Source organism: Oenanthe melanoleuca, chromosome 21 (assembly GCF_029582105.1).
Source record: "Oenanthe melanoleuca isolate GR-GAL-2019-014 chromosome 21, OMel1.0, whole genome shotgun sequence".
Taxonomy (NCBI): domain Eukaryota; kingdom Metazoa; phylum Chordata; class Aves; order Passeriformes; family Muscicapidae; genus Oenanthe; species Oenanthe melanoleuca.
The window spans coordinates 5768117-5785559 of NC_079354.1; the positions used below are offsets into that span (position 1 = coordinate 5768117).

Below are 17443 nucleotides of genomic sequence, written 5' to 3' on the forward strand. Positions count from 1 at the left end.
TCATAGCAGTCAAAAATAAATTAAAATAAAGGAATAAAGGAATAAAGGAATAAAGGAATAAAGGAATAAAGGAATAAAGGAGCTGGGCTCTGTGTGTGCTCAGAGCTCTCTGCTTCCTTCTTTAAGCACAGGAAGCATCAATTTTTATTTTTTTTTCTTTAGCAGGTGCTATAAACACTGAAATCTTCTGGAGACCTCATACCAGTCAAAAAGAAATTAAAATAAAGGAATAAAGGAATAAAAGAATAAAGGAGCTGGGCTCTGTGTGTGCTCAGAGTTCTCTGCTCCCTTCTTTAAGCCACAGGAAATATCAAATTTTTTGTTTTCTCTACCAGGTGCTATAAACACTGAAATCTTCTGCTGGAGACCTCATAGCAGTCAAAAATAAATTAAAATAAAGGAATAAAAAAGCTGGGCTCTGTGTGTGCTCAGAGCTCTCTGCTTCCTTCTTTAAGCCACAAGAAACATCAATTTTTTTTTTTTTTTTTCTTTAGCTGGTGCTATAAACACTGAAATCTTGGATTTGGCACCTGCTGGAGACCTTTTACATCTCACCCATTTATCCCAAATTTTTCCACGTTCCTGCAGCAGCCAGCAGCATCCCAGGGTGCAGGGGAAGCATTAATTGCATTTAGCTGCTCACTGAGCACTTCCATAATTTGAATTCTGCTGGAATTTCCACTGCTGCCTGCCAGAATGATATGGATCCCCATTCCACATTGCTTTTATTGCTCCCAGCTCCCTTTTCCTGCCATGCTGGAGGAAGAACAGAACTAATGAACATCACCCATGGCAGGGGAGCAAAAGTTCATCCACTTCTCTTCCTCAAGCCTGATTTCAAATTTTAAAAATCCTCTAGATTTTCCATCTAGAACTGGGAATGTTTTGGGAAAATAAATTTCTCTTCCCCAGCAGCTGCACTGGTCATTGTTTCATCCTCTGGACTGGCCTCACACACAGGGGCTGCACAATTTATTAATTTATTAATTTAATTGCTCTAATAATTAATAACTTGCAAGCTCCTGGTTGCAAATCCTGCCTCAGCTGCAGCTAATTAAAAACCCAACTCATTTCCAGCTGGATTCATGGAATGGAAATAAAAGCCAGGAAGGACAGGCTGAGAATGTGGATTTTGTCAGAACAGAAGGTTTCCAAAGCAATCTCTGACATCACTGGAATTGTTATCAAAACAGAGGCTGAAGATAATAAGTTCTTTTTTTTTCTGTTTGAATTTTTGCTGCTTTTTTTAAGGATTTGGGGAAGGAGCTGCTGTTTTTCCTTTCTCTCCTCTTTTCTTTATATGAGGAACAATCTCTGCCCTTAGCACAAGGCTTCTGCCAGAAGAGGTTTTTGGGAGGGGAAGATGAATTTGGGCAGCAAATTCCCAGAAAAAATGGGAAATGGGGATGGCTGCAGGCAGCAGAAGGAAAAACCTGCAGGTCCCAAAAAGATTGTTGTTTGTTCTTCACCACAAGCAACAGCAAAAAAAGTGAGATCTTCCTTTACAGCAGAGATATTTCTAAGAATTGAGACAGAGAATGAAATCCTGGATGTTAAAAATTCCCTTGTGGAGGGAGCCAAATCTCAAAGATCCAATTTCTCCAGGTGGGGAAACAAGGCCTGGAATTGTTTTCAATTTGGGTTTCTGAATGCTCCAGGAAATAATGTGTGGCCAGCAAAGCTCATCCCCTCAAAGAGAGAGGAAAAACTTCTGGAAGAGAGAGAGCATGAAGTTCTAGATGAATAAACAGAAGGAGCCAAATCTCAGAGTTCCAACTTCCCCATCAGGGGAAACAAGGCCTGGAATTGTTTTCAATTTTGGTTTCTGAGTGCTCCAAGACTTTTCTCCAGGAAATAAAAATGATGCTAGCAAATCTCATCCCCTCAAAGAGAGAGGAAAAGCTCCTACAAGAGACAGAGCATGAAGTTTTAGATGTTAAAACCTTCAATGAATAAATAGAAGGAGCCAAATCTCAGAGATCCAATTTCCCATGTGGGGAAACAAGGTCTGGAATTATTTTCAATTTGGGGTTCTGAGTGCTCCAGGAAATAAATTGTGGCCAGCAAAGCTCATCTCCTCAAGGAGAGAAGAAAAACTCCTAAAAGAGAGGAAGCAAGAAGTTCTGGATGTTAAAAATTCCCTTCAATAACTGGAGGGAACCAAATCTCAGAGCTCCAACTTCTACATCAGGGGAAACAAGGCCTGGAATTTTTTTCAAGTTGGGTTTCTGAGTGATGCAGGAAATAAAGTGTGGCCAGCAAAGCTCATCCCCTCAAGAAGAGAGAAAAAACTCCTGGAAGAGACAGAGCATGAAGTTCTAGATGAATAAACAGAAGGAGCCAAATCTCAGCTCCAACTTCCCCATGTGGGGAAACAAGGCCTGGAATTGTTTTCAATTTGGGGTTCCAAGTTCTCCAGGAAATAAAGTGGGGCCACCAAAGCTCACTTCACTCAAGAAGAGAGGAAAATCTCCTACAAGAGACAGAGCATGAAGTTCTGGATGTTAAAACCTTCCATGAATAAATAGAAGGAGCCAAATCTTAGAGATCCAATTTCTACATCAGGGGAAACAAGGCCTGGAATTGTTTTCAATTTGGGGTTCCAAGTGCTCCAGGAAATAAAGTGTGGCCAGCAAAACTCATCCCCTCAAAGAGAGAGAAAAAACTCCTGGAAGAGACAGAGCATCAAGTTCTAGATGAATAAATAGAAGGAGCCAAATCTCAGAGTTCCAACTTCCCCATCAGGGGAAACAAGGCCTGGAATTATTTTCAATTTTGGTTTCTGAGTGCTCCAAGACTTTTCTCCAGGAAATAAAAATGATGCTAGCAAATCTCATCCCCTCAAAGAGAGAGGAAAAGCTCCTACAAGAGACAGAGCATGAAGTTTTAGATGTTAAAACCTTCAATGAATAAATAGAAGGAGCCAAATCTCAGAGATCAAATTTCCCCATGTTGGGAAACAAGGCCTGGAATTATTTTCAATTTGGGTTTCTGAATGCTCCAGGAAATAAAGTGTGGCCAGCAAAGCTCATCCCCTTAAAGAGAGAGAAAAAACTCCTGGAAGAGAGAGAGCATCAAGTTCTAGATGAATAAACAGAAGGAGCCAAATCTCAAAGATCCAATTTCTCCAGGTGGGGAAACAAGGCCTGGAATTATTTTCAATTTGGGTTTCTGAGTGCTCCAGGAAATAAAGTGTGGCCAGCAAAGCTCATCCCCTCAAAGAGAGAGGAAAAGCTCCTACAAGAGACACAGCATGAAGTTTTAGATGTTAAAACCTTCAATGAATAAATAGAAGGAGCCAAATCTTAGAGATCCAATTTCCCCATGTGGGGAAACAAGGTCTGGAATTGTTTTCAATTTGGGGTTCTGAGTGCTCCAGGAAATAAAGTGTGGCCAGCAAAGCTCATCCCCTCAAGGAGAGAAGAAAAACTCCTAAAAGAGAGGAAGCAAGAAGTTCTGGATGTTAAAAATTCCCTTCAATAACTGGAGGGAGCCAAATCTCAGAGCTCCAACTTCTACATCAGGGGAAACAAGGCCTGGAATTTTTTTCAAGTTGGGTTTCTGAGTGATGCAGGAAATAAAGTGTGGCCAGCAAAGCTCATCCCCTCAAAGAGAGAGGAAAAACTCCTGGAAGAGACAGAGCATCAAGTTCTAGATGAATAAATAGAAGGAGCCAAATCTCAGCTCCAACTTCCCCATGTGGGGAAACAAGGCCTGGAATTATTTTCAATTTTGGTTTCTGAGTGCTGCAAGACTTTTCTCCAGGAAATAAAAATGATGCTAGCAAATCTCATCCCCTCAAAGAGAGAGGAAAATCTCCTACAAGAGACAGAGCATGAAGTTTTAGATGTTAAAACCTTCAATGAATAAATAGAAGGAGCCAAATCTCAGAGATCCAATTTCCCCATGTTGGGAAACAAGGCCTGGAAATTTTTTCAAGTTGGGTTTCTGAATGCTCTAGGAAATAAAGTGTGGCCAGCAAAGCTCATCCCCTCAAGGAGAGGAAGAGACAGACCATGAAGTCCTGGATGTTAAAAATTCCCTTGAATAAGTGGAGGGAACCAAATCTCAGAGCTCCAACTTCCCCATGAGAGGAAAGAAGACCTGGAATTTTCTTTGTCTCCAAGAAATCAAGTGTTGCCAGCAAAGCTCTGCCCCCTCAAAGAGAGATGAAAAGCTCCTACAATTATTCCTGGACTAAAACAAGGCTCCATTTCCTCAGGGCTCTGTCACAGAGCAGCACCAAGGACTAAAAAAAGCTTTGCAGGGACACAGGGTGACAGACAGAGCTGTTCCAGCAGCACAGAGTGACACAAAACCAGGCAGCCACTTCCAATTTCCTGCTGAAACACCAACTCTGCACCTCCCAGGTTATTTTGCTTGCCTGGAACTGCAAACAAATGGCTGAACATCCTCCCAGCACAATAAGGATCCCATTAGTGCTTTAATTTTGCCCTTCCCTTATTTGCCTTCCTGGCTTTGGGGGAAGCAGTGAAGTTCAAGGCTGCAGAGAAAAGGAGGAAGGAAGAGAAAAATTCCTGCAGAAGTTTTTTATTAGAGCTGTTTGAAGGCTTCCCATGTGGTTCCAATTGCACCCCATGGAGGCAGAGAGCTGAGGCTGGGGAAAGGCAGCACCAAATAAACTCATGTTTGTCTTTTCTACCCCATCAGCACTGGGGTAATGCAGAACAACTGCTGGGCTCCCCCCAGGGAGGCTGAGGGTGGATAAATGGGATGGAAAATCTCCCTTGCAGTCCTCAGACACTTTCTCTGCCATGGTCCAGGGAAAGAAGCTGCAGGGCACTCCTGGATTCTCTGTGGAACGAGACCCAAACTCCCTGTAAATGCTAAAAGCTGCATTATAATATTATTTATTATAAGAGAGTCTGCCCGGCACAGCCACGTGCAGATTAAAGAGATAAAAGGGGGGAAAGAAAGAGAGAAGGGGGAGGGTAGAGAGAGAGAGAGAGAGAGTAAAGAAGGTAAAGAGGGGAAGAAAAAGAGGAGAAGGAGAGCAACTTCCCGTTTGTAACACAATAAATCCATTTCCATCATGAATATTCTGATTTTTAAGAACCAATCTAATACAGAATACTAATTCTATAGCATTTACATACAGCTTATAGGAATCCTTATATTAGCATAGTGTGTGACATCCTAAACTCTCAGGTCTAATCTTTGGGTGCTGGCCAGTCGTTTGTGTCTTGGCCTTGCCCTCTGGCCAAAATTGTTTAATTAAGAGTGGATTAGCTCCAGGAGCCATCCTATTGTGTACCTGGTTATTCAGTAACTAGGGCTTGGTATCTCAAACGTGGCTTTCATTTCAATTTCATTCATGGTTTCTATATTCCCAAAATTCCTCAGTTTCATCTACTCCAACAAGAAGCCACAGGGACACACCCTGAGAGCTCTGGTTCCAGCTGAGACTGTCACACTCTGCTCCTGACAGCAATTCAGCAGCAATGCTCAGCCCGTGGGGTTGGGATGTCCTGGGCTGGGACACCAACTGCTGCAATTTGTGATTTGGGTCAGACAGGCTCACCACAAATGGGAGCTGAGTGACAAAATTACTGCTCTGGCCTGCAGGAATCAGCTCTTCAGCAGCCTCTTATCTCCCAAGCAGGCACAAGAACTCCAGGGTGCTTCCAAGACAAAAGAGAAACCATTCAGCTTCCTTTTGATTCCTGCCCTGCTCCAGACTCAGCAGCACCTTGTAATTAATTTACAATTTTGATTCATAACTGGATTACAACCAGGTGACCCATTTTCTACTCCTGGGTGTAAAAATGGGTTTTTTTTTTACACTCACTGCCAGCCCAAACAGCACCTGGGGTCTCAAACCATTCCCAGTCCAAGGGAATCCCTGGGAGCAGTGCAGGGATTACAGGATCACAACTTTTTTTTTTTTTCCCCTGGCATAACAGAACTCCAAAAAAAATTTTAAAAAAAATGGAAGCAGCAGGGAACAATGAACATCCTGGTGTGCTTTGTTGTGAAAACCTTGTCAGGGACATGCTCTCCTGGGAGGGGACAGCATCCAGCTGCTAAATCCATCAGGGGATTGGACATGGAGCAGAAGTGAGGCAGGTTTAGAGTCCCACCAAAGCTCAGGTGGGTCAGAACCTGAGTCAGTTCTGGGCTCAATTCACTCTCATTGAAGGGTTCACATCTTTCTGAGGTCAGAATTTGTGTAATTCCACCATTTATTTTGGTTTGGACTTCACAGTGTTTAGCACTCTGCCAGTTTTATTGAGTGCCTGCCTCAAAATGATATTTACCCCTAAATAATTCCTGCAGCTGAACAAAACTTCATTTTCATGACCACAGGATTAGCAAGGACCTACCTGCAAATAATTCTGGACTCCTACCAGGGCCTGATCACTCTTGGTCTCCATAACCCCACTGCAGAGCAAAATAAACACAATTTATTGATGTGTGTCAACATTCAGGGACTTGACAGAATTCCTGGATCTTCCCACAGAACTTGCAGGGACCAAACACTGAGGAATGGGCAGGAAAAGTGTCTTAAACTTATTAAAATTAAAATTATTAAAATTAAAAGTGGTTGTTTTCAACAAGGGATGTTGGAAATAAAATAATCCTTCAACTGTTCCTCTTTGGACTGGCCCTCGAGACAGAGGCTGACAAGAGAATAAGGCAGATAAATTAAATTAGTTTGAGATGAAACTATTTTAGGGCCAGGAGTTGTGAAGGTGATAAATTGATTAAAAGGCCACACAGACAGTTTGTGATGAGCTCCCTGCTCTGCCAAAGAAGCTGAAGGGCTGAGGAACATCCTGGGAATAAACCCAAACTACTCAGGGATGCTTCCCCTGAGAGAAATCTCCCTTCTTCTCTGGCCTTTCCTGTCTTTTTTTCTTTGCTGATTTTATGTTTCCATCCCTTCCCTCACACCTCTGTGCACAGCAAAGTCCAGTCCCTGCCTGCTCTGATCTCTCAGCAAGGGGTTCATCTCTCACCTGGACACTGTTCTCATCCCTCCCCAAATTCTGTCACCCCAAATTCTGTCACCCCAAATTCTGCTCTCCCAAATCCTGCTCTCTCCAAATCCTGCCATTCCAAGCTTTATTCCCAAATCCTGCTCTCTCCAAATCCTGCCATTCCAAGCTTTATTCCCAAATCCTGCTCTCTTCCAAATCCTGCCATTCCAAGCTTTATTCCCAAGCCCTGCTCTCTCCAAATCCTGCCATTCCCATCTCTATCCCCTAGTTCTCTCCCCAGACTCTATCCCCCAGCACTGCTCTCTCCAAATCCTGCCATTCTAAGCTCTCTCCTAAACCCTGCTCTCCCAAAATCCTGTCCTCTCCAAACTCTATCCCCAACCTCTATCCCCAAACTCTGTCCCCAGTCCCTGCTTTCCCAATCCCCACTCTCCCCAAATCCCGACATTCCAATCTCTATCCCCAAACTCTGTCCCCAAGCCCTGCTTTCCCAATCGCTGCTTTCTCCAAATCCTGACGTTCCAAACTCTGTCCTCTCCAATCTCTATCCCCAATCCCTGCTCTCCCAGATCCCGCTCTCTCCAAATCCTGACGTTCCAATCTCTATCCCCAAGCTCTGTCCCCAGTCCCTGCTCTCCCAATCCCTGCTCTCTCCAAATCCTGACGTTCCAATCTCTATCCCTAAGCTCTGTCCCCAACCTCTATCCCCAATCTCGCTCTCCCGGTCCCGCTCTCTCCAAATCCTGACGTTCCAATCTCTATCCCCAATCTCTGTCCCCAACCTCTATCCCCAGTCTCTGTCCCCAATCCCGCTCTCCCGCCCCCGAGGCTGCTCCGCTCCCGGCCGCGCTGGGCCCGGCGGGGCACGTACCTGTACCTGGTGCCAAAGTACTGAAAGTACACCAGGTACCGGGCGGGGGCACGCGCCATGGCGGGCGGGAACGGGAACGGGAATGGGAACGGGAATGGGAACGGGAATGGGAACGGGAGCGGAGCGGGACGGAGCGGGAACGGGAACGGGAGGGGAGCGGGAACGGAGCGAGAACGGAGCGAGAATGGAGCGGGAACAGAGCGGGAATGGGAACGGGAGCGGAGCGGGAATGAGAGCGGGAACGGGAACGGAGTGGGAACGGGAGCGGAGCGGGAACGGGAGCGGAGCGGGAATGAGAGCGGGAACGGGAGCGGAGCGGGAATGAGAGCGGGAACGGGAACGGAGCGGGAACGGAGTGGGAACGGGAGCGGAGCGGGAACGGGAACGGGAGCGGGAGCGGGAACGGAGCGGGAACGGAGCGGGAACGGGAACGGAGCGAGAACGGAGCGGGAACGGGAACGGAGCGGGAACGGGAACGGGAACGGAGCGGGAACGGGAGCGGGAATGGGAACGGGAATGGGAACGGGAGAGGAGCGGGAACGGGAACGGAGCGGGAACAGGAACGGGAACGGAGCGAGAATGGAGCGGGAACGGAGCGGGAACGGGAACGGAAACGGAGCGGGAACGGGAATGGGAACGGAGCGGGAACGGAGCGGGAGCGGGAACGGGAACAGAGCGGGAATGGGAACGGAGCGGGAATGGGAACGGAGCGAGAACGGAGCGGGAAGGGAATGGGAACGGGAACGGAGCGGGAATGGGAACGGAGCGGGAGCGGGAACGGAGCGGGAACGGAGCGGGAATGGGAACGGGAACGGAGCGGGAATGGAGCGGGAACGGGAATGGGAACGGAGCGGGAATGGGAACGGGAATGGAACGGGAACGGAGCGGGAATGGAGCGGGAACAGAGCGGGAATGGGAACGGGAATGGGAACGGGAACGGGAGCGGAGCGGGAATGAGAGCGAGAGCGGGAACGGGAACGGAGCGGGAACGGGAATGGGAACGGGAGCGGAGCGGGAACGGGAGCGGAGCGGGAGCGGGAACGGGAATGGGAACGGGAACGGGAGAGGAGCGGGAGCGGGAACGGAGCGGGAACGGGAATGGGAACGGGAGCGGGAACGGAGCGGGAACGGGAATGGGAACGGGAGAGGAGCGGGAACGGGAACGGAGCGGGAACGGGAGAGGAGCGGGAGCGGGAACGGAGCGGGAACGGGAGAGGAGCGGGAGCGGGAACGGGAATGGGAACGGGAACGGGAGAGGAGCGGGAGCGGGAACGGAGCGGGAACGGGAATGGGAACGGGAGCGGGAACGGAGCGGGAACGGGAATGGGAACGGGAGAGGAGCGGGAACGGGAACGGAGCGGGAACGGGAGAGGAGCGGGAGCGGGAACGGAGCGGGAACGGGAATGGGAACGGGAATGGGAACGGGAGAGGAGCGGGAGCGGGAACGGGAGCGGGAACGGGAATGGGAACGGGAGAGGAGCGGGAACGGGAATGGGAACGGGAGCGGAGCGGGAACGGGAGCGGGAACGGGAATGGGAACGGGAGCGGAGCGGGAACGGGAACGGGAATGGGAGCGGAGCGGGAACACGGAACGGAGCGGGAGCGGAGCGGGCAGAGCCGGGCCAGGCCAGGCCGGGCAGCCCCGCCCCTTCCCCCGCAGGCACCGCCGCTTCCGCCGCCGCCCGCAGCACCGAGAGCGGCGGGACCGGGGGGACGGGGAGACGGGGCGGGGATCGGGATGGGCTCAGGGGATCGGGATGGGGATCGGGATGGGGATCGGGATGGGGATCGGGATGGGCTCAGGGGATCGGGATGGGGATCGGGATGGGGATCGGGATGGGCTCAGGGGGACCGGGGTGTGGATCGGGATAGGCTCAGGGGGATCGGGATGGGCTCAGGAGAACTGGGATGAGCTCATGGGGTCCGGAATGGGCTGGGGGGAACTGGGCTGGGGACTGGGGCGGGCTGGGGAACCGGGTGGGGATCAGGATGGGCTGGGGGGAACAAGGATGGGGACCGGGATGGGCTCATGGAGACCGGGATGGGCTGGGGGGAACTGGGATGGGTTGGGGGGAATGGGGATAGACTGTGGGAACTGGGATGTGCTGATGGGAACTGGGATGTGCTGGTGGAACTGGGATGTGCTATTGGAACTGGGATGTGCTGCTGGAACTGGGATGTGCTGATGGGAACTGGGATGTGCTGGTGGGAACTGGGATGTGCTGATGGGAACTGGGATGTGCTGATGGGAACTGGGATGTGCTGATGGAACTGGGATGTGCAACTGGAACTGGGATGTGCTCATGGGAACTGGGATGTGCTCATGGGAACTGGGATGTGCTGCTGGGAACTGGGATGTGCTGCTGGAACTGGGATGTGCTCATGGGACTGGGATGTGCTCATGGGAACTGGGATGTGCTCAGGGAACTGGGATGTGCTGCTGGAACTGGGATGTGCAGCTGGAACTGGGATGTGCTGCTGGAACTGGGATGTGCTGGTGGGAACTGGGATGTGCTGCTGGAACTGGGATGTGCTCATGGGAACTGGGATGTGCTGCTGGAACTGGGATGTGCTGGTGGAACTGGGATGTGCTGATGGGAACTGGGATGTGCTGCTGGAACTGGGATGTGCTGGTGGAACTGGGATGTGCTGGTGGAACTGGGATGTGCTGATGGGAACTGGGATGTGCTGCTGGAACTGGGATGTGCTGCTGGAACTGGGATGTGCTGATGGAACTGGGATGTGCTCATGGGAACTGGGATGTGCTGATGGGAACTGGGATGTGCTGCTGGAACTGGGATGTGCTGATGGGAACTGGAATGTGCTGGTGGGAACTGGGATGTGCTGCTGGAACTGGGATGTGCTGATGGGAACTGGGATGTGCTGCTGGAACTGGGATGTGCTGATGGGAACTGGGATGTGCTGATGGGAACTGGGATGTGCTGCTGGAACTGGGATGTGCTGATGGGAACTGGGATGTGCTGCTGGAACTGGGATGTGCTGGTGGAACTGGGATGTTGTGCAGACATCAAACCCCTTTGGAACCCTGTGGTTCAGCTCGGATGCTCCTCAGCTCTCAGGCTGTGCTGCCTGAAACTCAGTAGAAAGAAAATCCTAATCCTGATCCTAATCCTAATCCTGATCCTAATCCTGATCCTAATCCTAGTACTACTGATGATGACATTGTAGTGATTTGAGCTAAGGAAGCAGAGCAGGGCCACAGGAGCTGTGCTGCTTTTGGGTGGGGGCTCATTGTTCCCCTGCCTTCCTCAGGCCTGACAACTGATTTTTATTGATAACTGATCACCCACTGCTGGCTTTGCCTCCTTTTCCAGCAGGAATTGATCCCCCAGGCCGTTCCCAGAGTTGTCCCCTGAGGCAGATGAGATGCCCAAAAATGTGAGGATTAGGGCAGGAATGGAGATCCCATGGACAGGGGCTGGGAACTGAATGGTTTTTCAGGTCCCTTCCAACCCAAATCCTGCCAGCACAGGCAATCCCAATCCATCTAGCTGAGGAAAGATGTTTAAATGGCAGCTGAGGGGAAAAAAAAAAAACCAGCTCCAGGGAGAAAAATAAACCAAGGTCATGGTACAACACAAAGGCTGCAGATGTTCTCAGGAATGGAGAATCTGTATTTAAAATTCTCTAAAACACTGAACTGCCAAATCTGGATGGGCAAGAAGCTCCAAGCAGCACAAACAGGCACCCAGCTCTTTGGGGAAAGCAGGGAGAGGGAGAGAAAAATCCCTGGAGAGAAAAAAATCCCTGCTCATGCAAGTCTGAGATGTGTTTTGAATGGCAAATTGCAGCTTTCAGGCCACACAAAGGCAGCCAGACTGTTCCAATGGAGCTCATGAATCTCAGCTTTGGAAAGGGATTTTTAATTTGTGCAGACAGGAGCAGCCAGCCCTGCTTAGGATTTTAGCTTTCATGTTCATATATTTATTTTTTTCTGTATTTATAACCCTGCAATTCTTTAGTGTGTGACTAAAACTCCATGTACAGTGTGAGCTGCAGCTTCCCCATTTTGCTCAGACACAACAATTCCTCTCCAGGCAATCCAGGACAGCTCACAGGCCCCCAAAAAATATAAACAAAAATGAGTTAGGAGGAGCAAAATTAGGATAAATTATTTCATTACCTGAAGCTGCAATTGGAGGATTAACCCTCAATCTGCAAATGGACCAAACTTATAAAAATGTGAATTTTGTGCTCCATTTTTGGGTGTAGCCCCTGCCCTAAATGTACCTGAAGGCCCCTCAATAAATATAAATAAACTGCTTTTTATTCTGATTTTTGTCTGGCCTTTGCTTTTGGGAAGCCCAAAAATGCACTGGGAACACTGGAAACAAGAACTTGGTCTAGAGGTGAATTCTGGCTGTGATTTGGGTACAAAAATGACATTGAATATCTCATTTCATCACTGTTCCTTGTGACATCTGCCTTGGGTTCTGACATCCTGGGCCTGTTTCGTGCCTTTGGTTTAAACCTATATTATGTAGGATTTTCTTAAAATTTGGGATTTCCACCTCAGGCAATTCCTATTTCAGGAAATTTCCATTTCTCTCACTTCTGGGAACTCAGATGGAAACAAAAATTTGGTCTAGAGGTGAATTCTGGCTGTAATTTGGGTACAAAAATGAACATCTCATGAACATCTGCCATGGGTTTTGCCACCCTGGGCCTGGTTCATGGCTTTAGTTTAAACCTGTATTATGTAGGATTTTCTTAAAATTTGGGATTTCCACCTTTCTCTCAGTTCTGAGAAATCAGATGGAAACAAGAATTTGGTCTAGAGGTGAATTCTGGCTGTGATTTGGGTACAAAAATGACATTAAACATCTCATTTCATCACTGTTCCTTGTGACATCTGCCTTGGGTTCTGACATCCTGGGCCTGTTTCATGCCTTTAGTTTAAACCTGTATTATGTAGGATTTTCTTAAAATTTGGGATTTCCACCTCAGGCAATTCCTATTTCAGGAAATTTCCATTTCTCTCACTCCTGGGAACTCAGATGGAAACAAAAATTTGGTCTAGAGGTGAATTCTGGCTGTGATTTGGGTACAAAAATGACATTAAACATCTCATTTCATCACTGTTCCTCGTGACATCTGCCTTGGGTTTTGCCACCCTGGGCCTGGTTCATGGCTTTAGTTTAGGTCTGTATCATGTGGGATTTTCTCAAAATTTGGGATTTCCACCTTTCTCTCAGTTCTGAGAAATCAGATGGAAATGAGAACTTGGTCTAGAGGTGAATTCTGGCTGTAATTTGGGTACAAAAATGAACATCTGCCTTGGGTTTTGCCACCCTGGGCCTGTTGTTTCACCCATGGCTTTAGTTTGGATGTTGGATTTTTTAAAAACATGGGATTTCCACTGCATGGGATTTCTCTCAGTTCAAGGAAAGTTCACCTAAAACCATCAGTGGTTCTGCTGTTGTGTCTGTGGTGCTCGCTGGGTGGAAGATCAGCACTAATTAAAATTAACCTCATTAAGCCACACCACATTTTTGTTGCCTGTCCTGTGGCAATGGAGTTCAGCTCAGCCTCAAACCCAGATGTGCTCCTTGCAGATTTATTCCTGCAGATTTATCCCCCTGGCAGCAGCAAATCCACTGCCCGTGGAAAATGAAAAATTAGATTATGGAGGGAAAGGATTGATGCACTGGAATTTCCAGCAGGAAATCCTGCCTGGAAATCATGGAATGGTTTGGATTGGAATGTTTAAATTCAGCTTAAATCAGTTTAAATTCAGCTTTAAGTCCTGCTCTGTCACCAGGCCAGTTTGCTCACCCTGACCTTGAATGTTTCCAGGGTAGGAATATTTCCAGCAAACCTCTCTGGGCAATCTTTGACATTGTTTTAACACACTCATGGTAAAAAAAAAAAATAAAAAAATTCTTCCCTGACAGGACCAGCTGTCCCTGAAATTGTCACAGTCCACCTGAGCCTGAGTGACTTCTGATCCATCCTCAGCCAGAAACGAGGAACAGGCAACGTTTTCTTCCTAGAAATAGTGATTGGGTATTGCAATGGGCTGATCAGAAATTGAAAAATCTGATTTTTTTTTTTTTTTCTGGTGTGTTCAGGCTTTGGAATGGCAGCCAGGGAGGTGATGGGATGGGGTCCTGGTTCTGTAGGACACGGGTCTGTGCTGTCCCGGTTCTGTACCCGGTTCTGTGGGACACGGGGCTGTGCTGTCCCGGTTCTGTCCCCGGTTCTGCCCGGTCTGTGCTGTCCCGGTTCTGTCCCCGGTTCTGCCCGGTCTGTGCTGTCCCGGTTCTGTCCCCGGTTCTGCAGGACACGGGGCTGTGCTGTCCCGGTTCTGTCCCCGGTTCTGCAGGACACGGGGCTGTGCTGTCCCGGTTCTGTCCCCGGTTCTGTAGGACACGGGGCTGTGCTGTCCCGGTTCTGTCCCCGGTTCTGCCCGGTCTGTGCTGTCCCGGTTCTGTCCCCGGTTCTGCCCGGTCTGTGCTGTCCCGGTTCTGTCCCCGGTTCTGCAGGACACGGGGCTGTGCTGTCCCGGTTCTGTGGGACACGGGGCTGTGCTGTCCCGGTTCTGTCCCCGGTTCTGCCCGGTCTGTGCTGTCCCGGTTCTGTACCCGTGCCGCGGGAGGCGGCTCCGTTCTGTGCCGGTGCCGGTGCCGGGGCTGCTGGGCCGTACCCGGTACCGTTCCCGGTGCCATCCCCGGTTCTGTGTCAGCGCCGTTCCCGGTTCCGTGCCAGTGCCGCGGGAGGCTGGGCCGTTCTCGGTGCTGTTCCCAGTTCTATCCCGGTTCTGTCCCGGGAGGCTGGGCTGTTCCCGGTGCTATTCCCGGTTCTATCCCCGGTGCCGTTCCCGGTTCCGTCCCGGGAGATTGGGCTGTTCCCGGTGCCGTTCCCGTTCCATCCCCGGTTCTGTCCCCGGTTCTGTGCCCCGGGAGGCTGGGCCGTTCCCGGTGCTATTCAACATTCGGTTCCCGGTTCCACCCCCGGTTCTGTCCCGGTTCTCTCCCCGGTTCTATCCCGGTTCTCTCCCCGGTTCTGTCCCAGGTTCTCTCCCGGTTCTGTCCCGGTTCTGTCCCCGGTTCTCTCCCCGGTTCTCTCCCCGGTTCTGTCCCCGGTTCTCTCCCCGGTTCTGTCCCCGGTTCTCCCCCCGGTTCTCTCCCCGGTTCTGTCCCCGGTTCTTTCCCCGGTTCTCTCCCCGGTTCTCCCCCCGGTTCTCTCCCCGGTTCTGTCCCGGTTCTCCCCCCGGTTCTCCCCCCGGTTCTCCCCCGGTTCTATCCCGGTTCTCCCCCCGGTTCTCCCCCGGTTCTATCCCGGTTCTCTCCCCGGTTCTCCCCCCGTTCTCTCCGCCGGGAGGCTGGGCCGTTCCCGGTGCCATTCCCCATTCGGTTCCCGGTTGTGTCCCGGTTCCGTGCCCGGGAGGCTGGGCCGTTCCCGGTGCCATTCCCCATTCGGTTCCCGGTTGTGTCCCGGTTCCGTGCCCGGGAGGCGGGCCGGGCCGGGCCGGGCCGGGCCGGGCCGGGCCGGGCCGGGCGGGGGCGGCGCTGCCGCAGCCGCGGGGATGCGGCGCCGCCTCCGCTGAGCGCAGCGCGGCCGAGCCGGCAGCATGACGGTGGAGTTCGAGGAGTGCATCAAGGACTCGCCCCGGTTCCGGTGAGCGCGGGGCCGCGCCGGGAGCGGCTCGGGGCGGCGCGGGGGCACCGGGAGAACCGGCACCGGGCCGGGCCGGGCCGGGCGGGGGAGCGGCGGCGCCCCGCGGGCCCGAGGATGGGCTGCGGCTGCGGCCGGGGCCCAGCGCGCTCCGCCGGGGATGGATCCGGCCGCAGGCGGTGCCCTGCTGCGCTCGCATCCCTCCGTCCCTGCCGTGCCCCTCGTCCCTGTGTGCCCCGCATCCCATCCCTGTGTGCCCCGCATCCCATCCCTGTGTGCCCCGCATCCCTCCCGAGCCCCGCATCCCTCCCGAACCCCGCATCCCTTTCTTCCGTGTCCCCCATTCCTGCCGTACCCCGCATCCCTTTCTTCTGTGTCCCCCCCGCATCCCACCCTCCCTGCCCCACATCCCTCCCGCATCCCGCCCTCCTGAACCCCACATCCCATCCCTGCTGTACCCCCCAATTCCTCCCGAACCCCGCATCCCATCCCCGCTGTGTCCCCCATTCCTGCCGTACCCCGCATCCCTGAACCCCACATCCCTGTACCCCGGATCCCCCTCGAGCCCTGCATCCCTCCCTGCCGTGTCCCCCACTCCTCCCGAACCCCGCATCCGTCCTGAACCCCACAACCCTCCCGAACCCCTCATCACTGAACCCCTCATCCCTGAACCCTGCATCCCTCCCGAACCCCACATCCCTGAACCCCGCATCCCTCCTGCATCCCACCCTCCCGAACCCCTCATCACTGAACCCCTCATCCCGCATCCCTCCTGAACCCCACATCTCTCCCTGAACCCCACATCCCTGAACCCCGCATCCCTGAACCCCGCATCCCTGAACCCCACATCCCTGAACCCCGCATCCCTGAACCCCGCATCCCTCCCGCATCCCACCCTCCCGAACCCCGCATCCCTGAACCCCACATCCCTCCCGAACCCCGCATCCCCTGAACCCCTCCCTGAACCCCGCATCCCTCCCTCCTGAACCCCGCATCCCTGAACCCCGCATCCCTCCCGCATCCCACCCTCCCCCGCCGCTGCTGGATGAACATCTCGGCGTTTGTGCTCCGTGGGGAGCGGGGCTGAGCCGGGCGGCGCTGCCCGGAACCGCGGCTGAGCAGGAATACAGGAATACTCTCATTTTCCACCAGCGGCCGCATTCCCATCTCTTGGAGGCCGGATTTTTTTTTAATTTTTTTTTTTTTAGCGGTCTTGAAGGAATCTGGGCTGTGACAACAAAGGCTCCGTCTTGGCCGTGCTCGCAATCCAGTGATGTAGAAATGCAGAAATGCAGCAGAAATGCAGCAGAAATGCAGCAGAAATGCAGCAGAAGTGCTCGGGGCAGTTTTGGGGACGCAGCCGCGCTCCGGGCGCTGATGCTCCTTTGTGCCCGGAGCATCCCGGGGGCGTGTCCGGGGGCGCTGCGGGAAAATCGGGGTCCCCCCGGAGCGACCCCAGCGCTGCCTGCAGCGCAGAAAGGCAGAGATGCAGAGATGTAGAAATGGCGAAATGCACAAATGCAGAGATGGAGAAATGCAGATATGCAGAGATGCAGAAATGCAGAGATGCAGAAATGCAGAAATGCAGAAATACAGAAATGCAGAGAAGTTTAAATGCAGAGATACAGAAATGCAGAAATACAGAAATACAGAGATGCAAAAATGCAGAGATGCAGAGATGGAGAAATGCAGAAATACAGAAATACAGAGATACAGAAATGCAGAGATGCAGAAATGCAGAAATACAGAAATGCAGAAATTCAGATATGCAGAGATGCAGAAATACAGAAATTCATATATGCAGAGATACAGAAATGCAGAGATGCAGAAATACAGAAATACAGAAATACAGAAATGCAGAGATACAGAAATACAGAAATACAGAAATACAGAAATACAGAAATGCAGAGATGTGGAAATGCAGAAATACAGAAATGCAGAGATGCAGAAATACAGAAATGCAGAGATACAG

General features: G+C 51.3%; 2 protein-coding genes across 3 annotated transcripts in view; one reads left to right on the forward strand and one right to left on the reverse strand.

The window, feature by feature from the left end:
• The window catches only part of PUSL1 (pseudouridine synthase like 1), a 31102-nt gene extending 22389 nt beyond the window's left edge, over nucleotides 1-8713 (reverse strand). The window contains exons 1-3 of one of the 2 annotated variants that reach the window (XM_056508299.1): nucleotides 8517-8713; nucleotides 7834-7935; nucleotides 6345-6402 (exon numbers count right to left, since the gene is read on the reverse strand). In XM_056508299.1, the coding sequence (XP_056364274.1) occupies nucleotides 6345-6402; nucleotides 7834-7892 (117 nt within the window). In that variant the 5' untranslated portion in view covers nucleotides 7893-7935; nucleotides 8517-8713. Of the gene's footprint in view, nucleotides 1-6344; nucleotides 6403-7833; nucleotides 7936-8516 lie in introns of those variants that run through there. The other variant, XM_056508300.1, reaches the window with a different exon arrangement.
• Nucleotides 8714-15365: 6652 nt separating this feature from the next.
• The window catches only part of ACAP3 (ArfGAP with coiled-coil, ankyrin repeat and PH domains 3), a 97232-nt gene continuing 95154 nt past the window's right edge, over nucleotides 15366-17443 (forward strand). Inside the window, exon 1 of the mRNA XM_056508297.1 lies at nucleotides 15366-15474. Coding sequence (XP_056364272.1) covers nucleotides 15428-15474 — 47 coding nt within the window. The 5' untranslated portion in view covers nucleotides 15366-15427. The remainder of the gene's footprint in view (nucleotides 15475-17443) is intronic.